At 61.0% G+C, this 18307-nt stretch overlaps 1 protein-coding gene across 2 annotated transcripts; it reads left to right on the forward strand.

The window, feature by feature from the left end:
- On the forward strand, positions 1–16953 carry Adssl1 (adenylosuccinate synthase like 1; the record flags this gene model as incomplete). 2 transcript variants are annotated; one of them, XM_005410839.2, is given in 13 exon segments in its annotated part: positions 1–203; positions 6236–6338; positions 9217–9279; positions 9578–9628; positions 9949–10015; positions 10895–11002; positions 11102–11183; positions 11286–11412; positions 11871–12025; positions 12946–13070; positions 14673–14770; positions 15901–16050; positions 16577–16953. In XM_005410839.2, coding segments are annotated over 13 exon segments (1374 nt in total). In that variant the 3' UTR covers positions 16630–16953.
- Between the last annotated feature and the right edge of the window lie 1354 nt (positions 16954–18307).

Consider the following 18307-nt stretch of genomic DNA (forward strand, 5'->3'; position numbering starts at 1 on the left):
GGCGGACGAGGATGTCGGGGACCAGAGCCTCCAACGACCGGCCCCCCGGCGCGGGCGGCGTCAAGCGGGGGCGGCTGCAGCAGGAGGCGGCGGCGACCGGCTCCCGCGTGACCGTGGTGCTGGGCGCGCAGTGGGGGGACGAGGGCAAAGGCAAGGTGGTGGACCTGCTGGCCACGGACGCCGACATCGTCAGTCGTTGCCAGGTGCGGGCCGGGCGCCGGGGCCCCCACCGCCCGGCGAGTCCCCCTCCCCAGGACCCAGCGCCCCGGGAGGTCTTTCCGGGAGCACCCTCGGGGCGCTTCGCCCACAATCCCACACACATGCCGCTCACACCGGCCAGCCCAGGCCCACAGCTATAAATATAAGTCGCTGAGTCGGGGACACCTGATCCTCAGGGGTGGGTGGGGCGTGCCAGGGGAGTGACGGGCCGCCCTGGGGGGGCACCCAGCTTGGGGAACTCGAGGGCCCTCAGAGCCTCGCTCCTCCTCCTGTAGCCGTGAGGGTCCGGGCGGGCGCGGCTGGTCACACCAGGGCAGAGCGCACTTGAAGCCGCTTGCTGGGCAAGGGGAGGTCCCCCGGACCTGGGGACCCGGAAGTGGCTGGGGCAGGGGCCTGGATCCGGGAGGATCCCGGCTTCCTGGGGTAGGGGGAACCCAGACTTCTGGCCACGGTGACCGCGTGTCTGTTGGGGCCACGGAGGAGCCAGGCGCAGCCTGCGTCCAGAAGGGCCTGGCCAGCTGCGGCGTGTTCTCAGCCCCCCCGCACCTGTTCTGACCCGGTGCTGGGTGGATGCTCTTCGGGTCACTGCCCCGTGCAGGCGACCCCGCCCACACTGCCTGTGGGCTGCCAGCCCCACACAATGACTGCTTCAGGTGCTCTGGTGGTGTTTGGAGCCTCCCCGGGGCTGGGACACCCACCGGAGCTCTTCCCTGGCACTGGGGCCTGGGGTGGGCTCGGTGTGGCCAGCCGAGCCCGTAGCCTGTTGGTACACACCTCTGGGCAGGTCTGCAGGTGGGCTGAGGAAAGTGCCTCCTCGGAGGGGGTGATCTCCCCTGCTCTCTCCCCTCACTGCAGGCCCCAGGGCTGCCCCCAGACCTGATAGCTGGGTGCACATCCAGAGTTCTATGACTCCAGGGTGTCCCAACTCCTGTGTAGCCTCTGCTCTGTCTGCCCTGCACCGTCCACACAACTTGCAGCCCCATTGGGAGGACCCTGCCGACCCTGGCCCCTTGCCCAGGTCAGCAGGCCGGCCCCGTCACACCCTCCATTTGACTGGGCCTGTCACCTGGGCCCCTCGGAACCCTCTCCCCCAGCCTGCCCCCTGTAGAGCTCAAACCCTGTACTGGGCTGAGGGAGCCCTGGACTCCTCCTTAGCGGGGTTAAGACGAGGCGCAGGCCTATCTCCCGCCAGCCTGCTGACAAACCCGGAGTGGGGCCCGAGAGCTCCTTCGAAGGTGGGGAAACAGGAAGCTGAGGCTCACCAGAAACCCCGGCTGCAGCACATCCCCCACGCGATAGCCCCGGGCTTGCACCCCCCCACCTTTGGGCGTGAAGCCAGCCCAGGGTTGTGAGCGCATCTCCAGCTGACAGACCCCCTTTTTTGCACATGCGCAGGAACCCAGCTTCCTGCATTGTCTCTGCCCTGGAGTAAGGCTCCTGCCTGCTGCTGACCTCCCAGCATCCGCCCCATTTCCCTACGCCCAGGGCCATCCTGGTATGGTCAGAGACTGGCAGAGTGAGTGTCCAACCAGGTGCCCAGGGCTGTCTGTCCTTACTGCGTGTGTGCATAGGCAAACAATGCCAGAGCGGGGCTCCTGATGCCAGGACATGACTTCATAGTGGATGCCAGAGGCTGAGAGAATGGGGTGATCTGTGAAGTGAGCACAAGGTGGAGGCTCCACACCTGCCCACATCACCCCCATTCCTTCCTCTGAGTGCCCAGGATGGCCAGCTGCGAGCACACCAGGCATTGGAGCCCCGTGGGGCTTCTCTTGGTCTCCACCGTGGACTAATGTCCATGCCCAGCCAGCTGGAGCCAAGGCTGAGGTCTGGCTGGGGTCACTGTCCGGGCCGACCTCAGGCTAGGGATGGAAGCCACAGCCCCGTGGATGGACTGCAAATGTGGGCACAAGATCCTAGGGTCTCCTGTGTCTTCTCTGACAGATGTCCTGTGCAGTGGGGGCCCTGTTCTTTGGTCTGCCGGGTTCTGGAGCTTTCTCAGGGGCCCACCAGAGATTCCAGGCTGCTCTGGAACCCCTGGAGTGCCAGAGACACTCCTGGAAGCAGGTCCTCCACTGCCTCTGCACACCATGGTGTTGGATGTAGCCAGTACTGCGTGGTCACATGGCCAAAGCTCCCTGTGCTTCCTCTGGCCTCGCCTGGCCTCCAGGAGGGAACCTTGGAGGACACACCAAAAGGAAGTGAGGCGCTGCCTGGAGGTGCTGGGGGCTGGGCGGTCAGGCCTCCGACCTCAGCCCTGAGAGGGCAGCTTGCCTGCCTGAAGGCCTGGGGGGCAGGGCCCAGGGCACAGGAGGGGAGCCCGCCCCCAAGCAGGTGGTGGATGCCACCTGAGAGCTCAGAGACAGGGTGAACATGGCAGGGCTGCCTGTGAGGCAGTCAGCCCTGCTGTACCTGGGGTGAGCTGGAGCTGAGTGAGTGTGGATGTTGGGGCAAGGCAGCATGTGAGAGCCTGCGGGGTGACAGGAGAATGGGGGTGCCACAGGAGCAGCAGTCTGTTACCTCAGCACCACCAGGTACACAGCCTTCCTTGAAGGCTGAGGTCCTGGCCAGCTAACTAGCCTCACCGTTCCTAGGGCCAAGCTGGGTCAGGCTAGAGCACACTGGGGGCAGGCACCTGGCCACTGCTGCCTGCCAGGCAACCCCAAGAGATCTGGTCCTGTACTCAGGGGCCCCAAGGTCTGTGTGCAAGTGGTGTGGGAGGGGCCCGGGTGGGGACAGAAGGCTAGGGCTGGAGGGGAGGTTGCCATGAGGGGACCAGCTGGGGCTGGGGGGCATGTCTTAGCACTCAGCACATCCAGGACCTGCTCTGGAAGAGGGTTCTGGCCCACGTGGAAAGCACCCAGCCTCTGGTTGCTCTGTCCAGCTCAGAGCTGCTGTGAGCTGGCAGGTCCTCTGCAGACAGGAGATCAGAGGTCCAGGGAGCAGGCAGCCATGGAGAGGAGAAGCCCTGGATGTGGAGTGGGGGTTCTCAGGGCTGTCAGAGCCCTGGGTGCCGAGGGTAGCCGGAGCCACACAGGGCAAATGAGGTCCCAACAGCGGGAGGGATGGGGGAGGGGCAGTGCCAGTGTCCACACTGAGGGCCAAGGTTGCCACATGCCCAGTCTGGGGAGAGCATCCCTGCAGGGACGGAGCCAGGGTCAGGGCTGAGTCACTTCCAGGGCAGGATCGGGTTGTCATGGGTCCCTAGAGGGAGAGCTCTGGTCTTAAACTCCCAGCCACCGAGAGCTGGGGTCTTTGAGTGACAGCTGGCCTGAGGGCAAGGGGTGGTAGGGGGACTTCAGTGTCTGGTGACAGTGGCCCCTGGAGTTGTGCAGTGTGCTGCTTGTGCAACCATCCACAGCATCCCATAGCATGTGGCCCATCCTGTGGGCCATGTGGAGTGTGCTCCGCCCCACCTATGGGAGCCACAGTAGGTCCTGGGTCAGCACCTACTAAAGGACCTTGCTGTGTGGCTGAAGGTTGGCCTTTCTTGAGCTCCAGCACCTGGACTCTGCTGGGCCATCGCCGCCCTGCATTCTGCAGCTGCCTGGTACCTGCACACAGGTACTCAGTTACAGACATGGGAGGAGAGTGCTGGCCTCAGGGCAGGCTGGCTGGGACAGGAGGGAGGGAGACTGCAGTGCTGGGAGAGGCATAGGTGCTGTGGGTGGGAAGATGGGAGGCCACGGGCCTCTGCATAGAGAGACCAAGTCAGCGGCCTGCCCAGGTCCAGCCCTGAGGTCAGCTCCTTGGGCCCAGCACCCAGGCAGGCCAGGGCCACGGCAGGGCTGTGGGCTGACCCCAGCTCCGCAGCAAGGCCCGGCCCCTGCCACGCCCCCAGGGTGATGTGGGCTTTCTCTGCGGTGAGGCCTGTGGAGACGGAGCCCTAACGTGGCCATCTTGGGCTGAGCAACAGGGGCCATCACACCCCACTACAGCCAGAGGTGACACCTGTGTGACGGGAGCTGGCTGTGAGCACAGCACCCCCCAGAGCCTGCTCACCTGGGTGGGGCGGCCAAGACTGCAGGGCTCAAGGCACCACGTGGCTTCCACCTGCTGTGCTGGGCAGGTCCAATGCCCCACCCCCTCCGTGTCAGTGGCCTTCCACTACCTACCCCTCCATGCCCACTGTGCCCATCCTCCTTGGGTGCCTTTGCTCTGGGAGCCCCAGGCTGAAGCCCACAAGGGCATCTTGTCCCCAGCTCTTCGGCTGTCCCCATGCACCTGGCGTTCTAAAACTTCACTGGGCAGAGCCACAAACTGGACGTCTGGGAAGGCGCCCTGGCTGCACAGGGCTGCTGGAAGCCCTGGGGCTGGTGCCTCCCCTGAGTGCCCTGTTCCTGGCACCTGGGCTCCACAGTGGGCGCTGGCCCAAGGTCATGGGACGTCCCCTGGCCCATGGCACTGTGCTGTTCCCAGGCACCCGTGTTTACCCCAACACACGTGGTATGCTTCTGTGCCCTCTGCCAGCTGGCCTGGTCCTGGGCACCCTGAGAGGAGGGCAGGGCCGCGGGCACCCTCTCGGGGCTCCCTGGGCCCCAGCTGCTCTGGTGGGCAGTGCTCAGCTGCTGTACTGCCCTTGAGGCCTCCCCACTGTGGGGACAAGGCTATGCACCAGGACAGGCTAGGTCAGCTCTGCCAAGACTCACTTTTTCTTGGTTCCTCATCTGTCCCTGGAGACCCTAACCCCAGGTGACACAGGTTATGGATGCAGGTACTTCAAGAGCCAAGGGGAGCTGCATGTGCCAGGCAAGCGCAGAGCACGGAGGGCTGCAGGGTCTGTCCCATCCTAACAGGTTGTGTGTGCAAGCCCAGGACAGGGAACAGGGACTGCCAAGCCCCACAGTAAATTCGGGGGTCCCTCAACTCCTTCTCCCTCCTCTTCCTGCCCCCCAGCCTCTGTCTCCCCGCACTCAGGTAGCCTTTCTGGGACAGCTTGCCTGTGTGCCCCTCCATGAGGGTCCGTCATATGGCTCCCTTCCACGCCCTTGCTCGCCACAGTCCCCCAGTACCCCATCATCTGCACACAGGACCCACACGTCAGGTCCCGGTGCTGGCTAAGGACACCCTGGCGGGGAGGTGGGCATTGCAGTGTCATCAGAGCCGTGCCTGGATGGGTCCTGCAGTTGGTGGGGCCAGCCTAGGAGAGCTGGGCAGAGGGCAGCAGCGGAGGCAGCCTGCATCAGAGGCTGCAGGGAGAGGCCTAGAGCAGACCTTCACTTAGGGGTCTGGTGCCATGTTGTGGAACAGGCTTCTAGCAGGCCCATCTTACCTGGGGGGTCAGGGGCTAGAGGATGGGGAGGGAACTAAGTGCACGGCGCTCCAGCCCTGCTGTTCAGCGACCGCTGTGAGAAGTGAGGTCCCTGCATGGTCCCCAGCATTGCCTGCTCCGCCAGCTGTTTGAGAGAACCTGACAGGCTTGGAATCTGCCCAGCACATCATGAGCAACAGGCATCCACACTGAGTGTCCTGGGCAGACAGAAGAGGACAGGGTGGGGTGAGGGCCCCCCTTCAGGGCACAGATAACAGGGTGTGGCTGGATGGAGGTCCTGGGGCCCGGGGAGGGGCTGATGGGGGCAGGAGAAAAGAGGCAGTTGCAGGCTGGTTGGCCAGCATGCCCCACGTATGGGACATGGGACTGCGGCATGAAGACCCTGTGCGGGCTCTCAAGAGGTGCGACCACACTGTGTACCTGACATGGCTTCAGGGGTACCATGGACCATCCTGGGAGGGGAGACGCTGCTACCCCAGGCCCCTTGTGTGCCGGCCAGCACACACGTGTCCCCATGGTGGGTCCTCCTGCTTGCCTTCAGTCACAGCCCCATCCACTGCACCCCAGGGTCGGGGTTCCCGGCCCTATCTGCCTACCAGCCCACCTGCACTACAGGGCCATCAGACAGGCATGGGAGCCACCCTGTGCACCCAGGTGACAGGCTACCCCAGGGCCCCTCTCTCTGCCTTAGCTGTTGGTGCCTGGGAAGCCTGAGGACATAGTCAGCCGAGTCTCTGTCCCCAGGGAGGCAACAATGCTGGCCACACTGTGGTGGTGGATGGCAAGGAGTATGACTTCCACCTGCTCCCCAGCGGCATCATCAACACCAAGGCGGTGTCTTTCATTGGTGAGTGTCCCCTGCCCACCATCCTAGCCCTGCAGTGTGAGCTGGAAGGCTCAAGAGCACCTCTGTGCGGGTGCACCCGCACCCCTGGGCTGGCTGGACATCAGGAGCTGGTGTAGGAGTCACCCACACAGCCAGCTGCCAACGGGCCACGTGGGAGCAGACAGGCTGAGAGGAGGTACGGAGCCGGTCCTCCCGGCCTCACAGACTAGATGCCCTGGGGGTCAGAGGGCCCCGGAGGCTCTGCTGAGCCCAGATTCCAGGTGTGCATGCAAAAGTCCATCCACTGGTGTGCCTTTCATTGAGGTCTGGTTGTGTGTGTAGGTGGGCAAGCACGGCTGGCGGCATGGATCAAGTGGGGTCTCTGCTATGTGACCCCAACCGCCTGACAGGCTCCCAGCCCTGGGCTCATCCATGCTTCCAGGGCCCCCTGCCCCACAGTCTCCCAGCCACTCCAGGCCTGTGCACATCCTTCCTGGCTGACCTTGCTGCAACCACCTGTGACCTTTTGTGCCCTTGAGAGGTGAAGCCACCTTGGTCCCCAGGATCTTGTCCCCCCTCCCCACTCCATCAGAGGACTGAGGGGCTGTCCTCTCCTAGCTTGTAGCCCGTGGCCCGGCTGCCTCTGGCCCATTCCCTCTGGCTCTGGCCAGCCCATTTGAAACCTAGCTGGGCCCCAGCCCATCGGGAAGTGCAGGTAAGGGGCAGCCTGGTTGTGCCACAGGGCCTCTACCTACTGTGCAAGAGCCAAGACAGGCACTGGCTGAGGGCTGGCCGCTCCCTGGGAGGGCCGTCTGCCTGGACACTGAGTCCAGGTCAAGGCCAGGGCAGCACTGGGCTGCACGGTCACCAGGAGCACTAGCGAGTGGGCTTCCAGCCAGCGTGGTAGGTGCCCTGTGAAGCCACCTCTTCCATGTGGTCATTTCAAGATGCTGTGGCATTTGGGTGACCTTTCCTGCTCGCTGTGACTTGTGCAATCTGGGTCCCTTCCTTCTTGACATGTTCCACTTCCCTCAGCCAAACTGTGCATGGCCGCAGGGCCAGGGGCTCCCATGGGAGGCAGCAGGGGTCTCTGCTGGGCTCTTAATGGTGCGAGTGAGGGGCCCCTTCAGCCCAGACGCACATCAGCATGCAGCGTGATCTCGGAAGGGTTGCCTCCCTCTGCCCGCGTGGAACTCCCTGCAGACCCCACGTCAGTTTCCACAGGTGGAAAGAAAACGCCTCAGAGCTGCGGTCGATCCTGGGCGCAGTGGGGCTGCGTGTCTCCAAGGCTCCCCTTCCCCATGTTCAGGTTGTTTTGTAAACAACCCTTTCACTGAGGCCTGGTTCACGGTTGTCAGATCCTCCCTGGAGGTTGCAGCCTGGCGGGTCTACGCCCCTAAGACTGGTTTTATCATGGAAGGTCCATGCGGTTGCTGGTCATTGCCCTCCCTCCACCTCACAGGCCACTGCTGTGTTTCATGCCACACTGGTCTTTTTACTTTTTTTTTTTTTGTACTTGGAAGACATATTCAGTAGCTTTACCATTTAAATCAATTTTTAGTGTCTTTTAATCGGCTTTATTTCTTAGAGCAGTTTCAGGTTCACAGCAGAACTGAGGCAGTTATAGCACATTCCCAGGATCCCTGTCCCTGCACATGCAGCCCCCACAATCACACCTGGTCTCCATGGAGGAGCCACACAGCCATTGCCCTCGCCACCTGGAGTTCACATGAGGCCTCCTCCCTGGCACTTGGTGCGTGTAGACAAATGTGCAGCGACACACGTCCACCATTAGTGTCACACAGGACAGTGTCACTGCCTTAAAATACCCTGTGTCCACCTGTTCTCCTTGGCCACCGATCACTTTGCTGCCTTCGTGGTTTTGTCTCTTCCAGTGTCAAAGGTGAAGCCATATCACTTTAGTTCAAAGATCCACTTGGATTTTTTTTTTTTTTTTTTTTTGGTTTTTTTCTGGTATCAGGAACCGAACTCACGACCTTGCGCTTGCCAGGCAGGCGCTTTGCCGCTGAGCTAAATCCCCAGCCCCCTCCACTTAGCTTTTATTTGCCACCCAGGATGGGCAACACCCGGCTTTCGTGGAACAGAGTGGGGGTCCAGTGAGTGGGCAGAGGCAGATGCAGCAGCCACTGGGGTGTCACGGTCCTCCCCGTGTAGGCCCAGGCAGAGGGCACAGCCTCACAGTGTTCACTCATGGGTAGAAAACTGGCCCATTTCCAAGTCCAGGTTGAGGTCACAGCCCTTGGTACCATGCTGCCATGCTGATCTGGTCTGGCGTTGGGGTAGTTTGTGGCCCCATCCAGAACCCTGACCTGCCTGACCTCACCAGCCACAGCAGGGCTTCTCCACTGTCAGATGTACCTTGGTTCAGCCATACTCCCAGGGAAGGGCTGCTCCCGAGTTGGGCAGTTAGGAGTCAGGCTGCCACAGGCACTGCACGGGCCTAAGTGTGCACATGTTCAGCTGCTTGGGTAAGCGCCAGGGACTGATTACCATGCATCGTCACAGTGTAGAACCTGCCACTGTCCCAGACCACAGCTCTGACCCTGAGCAGCCCCACCCTCCTGGCCCTGTTAACCACTGTCCTGCTCCTGCCTCTGAGTCAGCAACTCTAGGGACCTCACGTCTGGCTGATGTCACCCGGCATCGTGTCCTCAGGGCTCACCCATGCTGCAACACGTGTCAGGATTCCCTTCCTTTCTGAGGCTGGGTCGAGGTGCTTTGTGTGACGGCCACGCTCACTCATTCACCCTGATGGACACTCAGCTGCCCCCAGCTCCTGGCTGCTGTGACCCTGGCCTGCCAGGCACAGGCTGCAGTAAACTTGGCTTCCTGAGCTCCATGGCATGGCTCAGTCACATGTCCTGTCTGTTTGTCGCAGGCAATGGCGTGGTCATCCACCTGCCGGGCTTGTTTGAAGAAGCAGAGAAAAATGAGAAGAAAGGTAGGTCCTGGGGCTGCACATCATCCTGCCCAGCGGCATGCAGTGCCAACGGCAGAGCGGCAGAGGCTCCCCTGTGTCACAGACTAGGGGCCTCCTGGAAAGGAGGCTAAGCAGCCTGGCAGTCGGCGCTGGGAGGCTGGGCTGTGAGGTGGGGACCTGCGGGGAGAAGGTTCCGGGAGGGCCTCTTGCCCCATGCTCATCCTGATGGGAGCTGGGCGAGCTCGCCTGGTCTGGGCACAGGTCACCTGTGGGTGCAGCATGCCAGTGAATGCCGCCCCCGTGTGCCGTGTCCCTGCAGGCCTGAAGGACTGGGAGAAGCGGCTCATCATCTCCGACCGGGCCCACCTTGGTGAGCTTCCGATCCACACACCCTGCCTGGTCCCACACAGCTCCCCTCCCTGTCCCTCACCCTTTCCAAAGAGCTGGGTCAGGGGCCACTGGCCCCATTTGCACACAGAGAAACTGAGGCCCAGGGAAATGTTCAGTCACACCTGCACGGAACAGGTGCAGCCTGAGGCTCTGGCACCCAGCTTCTGCCCCTGCCCACTGCCCAGGGATCACACTCACACCTTAACCCCTTTGCTGGGAAATGGCGCATGGCCGCTGAGTACCTGCATAGACCTCTGCCCCTGCTTCTTTCCTGCTCCCTGGCACCTCATGGCCCGGCAGTGTTCGACTTCCACCAGGCGGTGGACGGACTGCAGGAAGTCCAGCGCCAAGTGCAGGAGGGGAAGAAGTAAGTACGGCCTGGATCTTGGGCTTGCCGGCTGGTGGCCTTGGGCACATCCAGTTCCACATGGGGGGTTCCACTCACTCAAAGCCCCTGAGGACGGCTCCCACTTGGCAGCCCACCTCTCTCAGGGCCCCACACTGTCCTCGTTGGCTGCCCCTGCTGTCCCTGCCTGGGCCACCCTGACTGCGCACAAGGGCCTCCGGGAAAGGAGAAGCGCTGAAGCAGCCTGGCGCCCCTGCCAGTGCCCAGCCAGTGCCCACATCCTGCCCCTGTGTGCCATGGGTACTCTGAAATGTCTGCTAGGACCTCTGGCAGCCAGAGGCCAGAAGAGGCTCACATGAGTACCACCTCCAGCAGATGGCATCAGTTACCCACATGCCTGCAGATAGCGCCTCACGCCCACACACGCAGGCACACGCACAGCTGGCCTCATGCTCACACGTGCACACAGCCAAGCACAGGCGGTGATGGCGAGCAGCCTGCATGCACAGAGTGTACTGTGGGGGTGGCGGGCACAGCCAGGGCGTCCATCTGGGGGAAGCGGCAGCGGCCAATACCAACTGGCACCCTCACTACCCAGTGAGGGGGAATCCAAGGTAGGGCAGCTTTGAGGCAGGAGGACCACTGGGCACAGGCATGGGGCTGGGGCTCCAAACAGTGTCCCCACCAGCCCTGTGTCCCTGGAAGCCAAGTTTGAGAAGCCCAGGGCACCTCACAAAGCCCCACATTTGGTACCCTCAGTGTCACTTCAGGGAGGCTCCCGGGATGTCTCCCTGCCTGGCCTTTATCCACAGGGGCGCCCAGCTCTGCAGGGGCCGGCAGGGCTGCAGTAGGCCATGCTGAGGCCCGGGGTCCTCACCAACATGTGGACCCGTCTTTCAGCATCGGCACCACCAAGAAGGGAATCGGACCGACCTACTCCTCCAAGGCCGCCCGGACGGGCCTCCGCATCTGTGACCTGCTGTCAGACTTCGACGAGTTTTCCACCAGGTAGTAGGCCAGCTGCGGCCAGGGGACCGGGCGTTGGGATTACCCAGAGCAAACTTCTGTGTGGACCTCTGGGGATCACAGTGACGGTCACCTGCACAGATTCAAGAACCTGGCCCACCAGCACCAGTCCATGTTCCCCAGCCTAGAGATAGACGTAGAAGGCCAACTCAAGAGACTTAAGGTAAGTCGGGCACCCTGGGGTTGGTAAGTCATCCGCTCCCTTGCTGTGACGTCTAGACTCCTCAGAGCAACCCATCACCACTGGCTGGCATGGTCCCTGCAGGGCTTTGCTGAGCGGATCAGACCCATGGTCCGAGACGGGGTTTACTTCATGTATGAGGCACTCCATGGCCCCCCCAAGAAGATCCTAGTAGAAGGTGCCAACGCCGCCCTCCTTGACATTGACTTCGGTACGTCCTCCACGCCCGCCCCTGCTCTGTCCTGGCTTTTGGATCCTGATGGCTTTTCATGTGTGCTGGGAACCAGCTGCCTGGGGAGGGCAGAGGCAGAGGGGTGAGGCAGAGCCACAGTGCCACCCATACCACAAGAATGATCCAATCTCCCAGTTTTCCCAACTTCAGCAGGGTAGGGAAAAGGGAAGGGCTGAGTTGCAGGTGAAACTTTGGGCTGTCCCCAACCCCACAGGCACAGCCGTGGACACCATGGCAGCCAGGCCACCTTGGTCCACACTGGGAACAGCCTGCTCCTGCCCTCACCCCACACCCCACACCCCACAGAGCCACATGGCCCTGCACACAGCACCTCACGCAGGGGTGCACCCGCCCCCTGCCCTTTGCTCACAGGCACCTTGGGCCCAGATCTGCAGGGCTGGAAGAAGCCCCAACCTGTGGCCTGCTCTGTCTCGCAGGGACCTACCCCTTTGTAACGTCGTCCAACTGCACAGTGGGTGGCGTGTGCACCGGCCTGGGCATCCCGCCCCACAACATAGGAGATGTGTATGGCGTGGTGAAGGCCTACACCACCCGCGTGGGCATCGGGGCCTTCCCCACAGAGCAGATCAATGTGAGTGCCCAGCCCCGCGCAGCCCCACCAGCTCGCCAGCACAGGCAGGCATGCAGCAAGAGGGCCAAAGGTCGGCTTGCTCCTACCGTGGGGAGCAGGTGTGGGTGTGTGCATCTTGGACCCTGTCTACCCCAGAAGTGTGTCGGGACTCAGACATGGGGCTGCCCTCAGACACCCTCACTGAGGGTAGCTCATGGGTCACCTCCTCTCAGAAGGGACACTGAGTGCCTCCCCAGCCCTGGCCCTGTGGCTGGTCTGGCTTGGTCCTGTTTGGGGCCTTCTGCTTGGCCCAGGGAAAGCTAGGACAGGGCTGAAAGCACAGCCCTGAGCCCTCAGCCTCCCCTCTGAGGTAGGTGTGAAGGGGCATCCAGAGAGGCTCAGGCTTTTCCTGAGCAGCACAGGCATGGGTGGACGAGATAAAAGATCCACTGTCCGCAAGCTGTGCTGCAAGCCAGGCCCCGCCCTGCCGGCTTAGTCCCTGCTGGGTCCAGACTTCACCACAGCGCTGCCAGGCGGGTTCTGAGCCTTTTCCCACAAGAACCACAGGAATCGCATGGCCAACAGCAGGATGTCTGAGGCGTCTGACCTGTTTCCCTGGTGTAGGCGGGGGCTCCTGGGGAGCACAGCCAGGCGGAATGTGGCTTCTGAGGACACGCATGTAGAGGCCACATGGCTGACCTGTGAGGAGAACACCTTCAGGAATCCCCAAGTCCAGGCTGGGGATACAGCTCAGTGGCATAAGCACCTGCCTGGCAAGTGCAAGGTCCTGAGTTTGATTCCCCGTACAAAGGAAAAAAAAAAAACAGGAATTCCCAACTCCAGAAAGGGGCAGCAGAGGGAGAAAGAGAAGGGACTCAAGCCCAGAGAGCAGCAGTACACAGGTCCCCTTGAGCCATGTGGATGCCCTCTTGTCCCTGCAGGAAATTGGAGACCTGCTGCAGAGCCGTGGCCACGAGTGGGGGGTGACCACGGGCAGGAAGAGGCGCTGCGGCTGGCTGGACCTGATGATCCTGAGATATGCACACATGGTCAATGGCTTCACTGCGTAAGCGGCGTTTCTGGGGATTCCCAGCCTTGCCATGTCTGAGGTCCATGGGGTCCCTATGCAGGGTTCTGCCATGTCCCCCGCAAGGCTGACATGGGGCTCGTGGTGGGCCTGGCACTGTGGTGGTGTCCTGGTGCTATGAGAACTCACAACAGGTGCAGGTGTGAGACAATTCCAGGTTACAGAATCTCTGCTCAGGGTGCTAGGAGGTGGTGATACCAGCACAGTGTGGGACCGTGAGCCAGGTGAGCACTCGCTGTGCCCGGAGCCCAGCAGTGTCTCCCAACAGGGTCCTCTGCTTTTCATTCAGGCCCCTGTAAGGACCTCTGAGTGTGGGCGCTGGGCTCATCTTCAGGAGCCCTGGGACCCCCTGCCAGAGGGCTGGGGCAGGCAAGCAGCACATATCCATTCACCCTGTGCCCAGGATCTAGCAGTGGTCTCTGAGCTGAGGGACCTGGCATTTGGAGAAGGGCCCTCTTGCAGGTGGGGCTGAGAAGGAGTGGGGAAGAGATGCAGACCGGAAGGGGTGGCCAGCAACACAGCCCACAGCTCCCTGGACCACTGGGAGCAGTGTGGGCTCTGAGGAAGTATGCAAAACCCCCACGAGAAAGGCCACCTGTGACTCCCCAAGACCTGATCCCTGTCCTGTGAGGACAGAGGGTGTCAGCTTGTGCTAGGACCAGAGTGTGGAGGTGCTTCTAGTGGCACTGCCTGGTTAACAGTGCTTGGGAAGGGCACCAAGACCAAGGGAGTGCACCCCATGGTGCTGAGAAGAAGCCCCACTTTGCTGTAGCTGGAGTTTCTGGAGTGATTTTCCCAAGAGACAGGCCAAGGCTGTGAGCTGCATGTTTTCCACTGGATGGCAGCATCCCCTCTAGACCCAGACTTAATCAGAGCACTGCTGGGTGGGTCCCCAGCCCATCTTTGTGCAAGAAGCACGTTCCCATGTGGCCAGGACACGACGTCTGAGGTTGCCAACCTCGGTTTCCCTGGTGCAGCCTAGGGTTCATGGCATAGACTCAGAAGCACAGGGGCCAGGACAGCATGGCACTGGACAGCTCTGCCTGCTCACTGCCACCGCTGGCTCGGGTCCAGCAAAACCCATCCATGAGGCCCATGGCACCCGGGGCCTCCACAGAGGGAGGGAAGACAGAAAAGGGGAAAGGGGAGGGAACCCAGAGGCCGGAGCCTAGGGGTGGCACAGAGGAGAGACGCAGAGAGGCAGCTGCCATCATGACACTGGCCGGCCCAGGGGCGGGGATGAGGGCACCGGTGGGTGAAGGGACACAGTGTCACGCTCATGGCACTGGACCCCCATATGGCCGTGCTGTGGCAGATGTGGCTAAGCTTCAGGCGGACAGGGCTGCAGCTGACCAGGAGGAAGCTGCGGTTGCAGGAAAGGGCTCTGGGTCAGGGCGCTCGAGGAGGAGAGCTGGATGGCCAAGATGGCACAGGCCCGACAGGTGCTCCTGCCCCATCGCCTCTAGCAGTTTTCCAGGATCACCCATCCTCACAGTTAACACTAGAAGCAGCAATAGGGTGAGAACCAAACCAAAGAGTGTGAGCCATCTCTGCATCTCTCACCGCTTGACTTCTGGGCAGGCTAGCCTTGACCAAGCTGGACATCCTGGACGTCCTGAATGAGATTAAAGTTGGCATCTCATACAAGCTCAACGGGAAGAGGATTCCCTACTTCCCAGGTACGTGACATGAGCCAGCGTTTGCCTGCCCACTGGGCACCAGAGGAGAAGGGGGCAAGGAGGGGTGGCATTGCCAGCAGGTGGAGCGCAGCCGCTTTGCTCCAAGGGCCTGCTCAGCCTGGCTTTGCCTCTCATGGACTCTTGGAGAGGCCTGTGGGGTCCCTGAAAGGCTTACTTCCTAGGAATGGGATTCTGTGTTAGTGGATGTGGCTGGTTCTGGAAAGCCAAAAGCTCTCTGCAGATAGAAACATGACTGTCTCATATAGGAAAACATGCTTCATGGTTAGATTTCCTTCTTTCACTTTTAGGAGGAGGGATGGAACCCAGAGCTCCACCCATCCTAAACACTCACCTACCCCTGACTTCCCTCCCCAGCCCCGGGCAGACATGTAAAGATCTCACTGGGCTCCTGCCCCTCTCCGTCCTTCCTTTAGAAAAGCATACCAATGGTCTTTTCCTGGACACCGTCTTGTGCATGTGGAATATGCCTTTTGGTGTCGCGCCATGGTTTTGTCTGACCTGCTCCTCCGACAGCCTCCTCTGCCACAGCTATGGACATCCCTTGCTTTCCACCTGCACACAGGCCTGGGTAGACCCAGAGGTGGCCTTGGGTGTGGGAGTCATGCACACCCTCGAGGGCCCTACTGACCCTGGCCTTGGGAGGGTGCTCCATGGAGGCCCATTCTCCTCCTGGTGGTCGCTGTGGCTCTGCACATGGGGTACACCTTATGTGGGCAGACCCTTTGGGGGGCTACTTGTTCCAGGGCCTCCCACTGGCAGGGGTGGTTGGCACAGCCCAGGGGTCCCTGCCGGGGAGGTGTTAACATCCCCAGGGGTGGGACATATGTCCTCAAGGGTACCTTAGTGCTGTAGGACACCAGAGTCCGCTGGGGTTGGCTCCCAGGCAGAGCCTGACACCCTCAAGAACACTTGGTGACCGTGTGGGGTGGCCTGAGCCCGGGTCTGGAAGGAGCTTAGACCCCGGCCACTCCTGACTCACTGCCGAACACCAAGCAAACCCCGAAGGCCCCCACCCGTGCCAGCTCCCTACCTGCCGAGTGTCACCTCAGCACCACACCCTTGCGGCAGACACAGTCTGTGGGACTCCCTCACCCCTCTGTGTCCCCCAGCTAACCAGGAAATACTCCAGAAGGTTGAGGTGGAGTACGAGACACTGCCTGGCTGGAAAGCGGACACCACAGGTGCCAGGAAGTGGGAGGACCTGCCCCTACAGGCCCAGAACTACGTGCGGTTCGTGGAGAACCACGTGGGCGTGGCAGGTGGGTGCCACTCCCCCTCCCCACGGCTCTCCCTGTGCGGTGGACACCCTGAGGGGTCCAGGTCCCAGTGCAGGGCATAGAGAGCAGTAAGAATCTGCCAGGTGTGGTGACCACGTGAATGCATCAGGCAGGGAGGGGCAAGGGGACCAGAGTGGGTACAGGTGGTGTCAGCAGCTCCAGCCAGATGAGGCTGCGGTGCCCTTAGTGGGAGTAGCAGCCACCCAGATGTGGCAGGGTGGGCAGGGGGCACCTCGTCCCCATGCGAGTGAGCTGACTCCATCACAAGGTGACTGGCCCAGACTGGACGTGCACAGGCACAGTGGCTTACCCGAGGGGCAGGGCCAGGGTCTGCTTGCTGCTGCACTCCACGCCCTCCTCAGGCACTGCCTTTATAATGTGAACTTTACAGCTCTTTCCATTTGCAAAAAAACAGTACCCTTCACCAAGTGAACTATACTTCAGAAAACTGTTCTTGGTGGGCTCCCTGCTCTGGGTGCACCGTGACCGCCCTCTGTTGCCCTTTCAGTCAAATGGGTCGGTGTTGGCAAGTCCAGAGAGTCCATGATCCAGCTGTTCTAGACCCAGCAGAGCGGCTACGCCAGGCCACAGCCGTGCCCCATCCCTTCAGGAGCAGCTGCAGCTGTGTTCCCTGGCGTCACAAGCAACACTGGAAACAAGACATCTGAAAATCATTTTCTGTACTTCTATTTTTCCACTGAAGCTTTTGGCTCCACCCACTGAATACTACAGTGATTTTAAACATCTGAAAGCCAGCACTGTGTAGTTTTTAAAATTCTGCTATTTAAAATGAGCCCAAATGCTCAAAACAGAGGCCTTGTGTGGCACACTGCCACGGTGTGCCCGTTTGGAGCCATGTAACAGTAAACATGTCCAGGAGCCCGAGTGTGTGGCCATTCTGCGCTCGCCTTGACTCTGCCCTGCTGCTTCCCAGCCCTGAGAGGTGACCGCTCTTCATCACCAGAGGGTGCCTGGTGCAGGCTCCTGAGAGGAAAACCTGTCCTGCCCATGAGCTGGCTGCCACTGCTGCAGTACCTCAAGGCCAAAACAAGAGGCGGGTGGAGACTTACAGACAGAAACATGTTGTGGTGGCAGCAAGACAGGAAGGGCTTGGTGTCTACTGTATGGCACAGGCCTGTGGTGGGACAGGGAAGCAGGATCGGTTCTTTGGATTTCCTGGGAATTACTTCCATCTATAATAATGCCAAGGAAGCAGGGAGGAGCGAGCTTCTGGGGGAGCTTCCCAAGTGGAAGGTGCCTGCCCAATGCCCAGCTTAGAATTCCCATGGACACCTGCACAGGTCACCCGCACGAGTCCAACAGGCCTTGGCCCACAGGCCTCTCTGCCCCTACTGGCTGGTTGGGCCTGTCATGGACTGCCTGCCTACTGGCCCTGCCAGGTGTGCTGTCCACTTAGGTCTGTAACAAACAGCCTTGGAGCCAGGCATGGTGACACACGCGTGTAATCCCAGCATTCTGGGAATCTGAAGCAGGAGGATCACAAATTCCAGTTAGATTTTTTTAAAAAGTTGCTGGGTGTGGTGGTGCATGCCTGTAATCCCAGCACTCAGGAGGCTGAGGCAGGAGGATCGGTGCAAGTTCAAGGCCAGCCTGGGCTACAAAGTGAGGTCAAGACCAGTTTGAACAGCATAGTGAGACCCTGTCTCAAAAGGACAAAAAAAAAAAAAGTTCCAGTTATACCTGAGCGATTTAGTGACTTGAAACCTTGTCTCAAAAAAATGTTTTTAAATTAAAAAAAAAAAAAGTTCTTACAGAAGGGCTGGGGGTGGCGCCCAATGATGGAGTGCCCTGGGCAAATAAAAAGTTTCGTGTCCCGTGTGAGCTTCCCCCTCTGCATGTCACTTGACCCGCAGACCCACGCCGGGCCACCGCCAGGGCTCCAGAGGGTGACCGCCTTGGCAGGAGTCACGGGCATCTGCCAGCGTGAACAGCTTCCGGTGCGAGGGACCCGGGACGCGGGTCGCCAGGACAGGGAAGGGGCGCGAAAGGTTCGCGGTAAACATCCAGGAGCAAACCTGGCGAGCCGCCAAGCAGGGCTGGCGATGACAGTGGCTCTGCAGAGACTCCAGGCCACTTCCTCCGAGGAAGCCACGACAATGGTGTCCTTGACAATCCTCGATAAAATCTCATTTCTCCCGACCCGCCTTAAGTAAACACGGACGCTCGGGGACCGTGGGGGGACGGGACGCGGGCAACCCCGTGGCACCAGCGGAAGCGG

The sequence above is a fragment of the Chinchilla lanigera genome, unplaced genomic scaffold (genome assembly GCF_000276665.1).
Source record: "Chinchilla lanigera isolate Chin_1 unplaced genomic scaffold, ChiLan1.0 scaffold00137, whole genome shotgun sequence".
Lineage (NCBI taxonomy): Eukaryota > Metazoa > Chordata > Mammalia > Rodentia > Chinchillidae > Chinchilla > Chinchilla lanigera.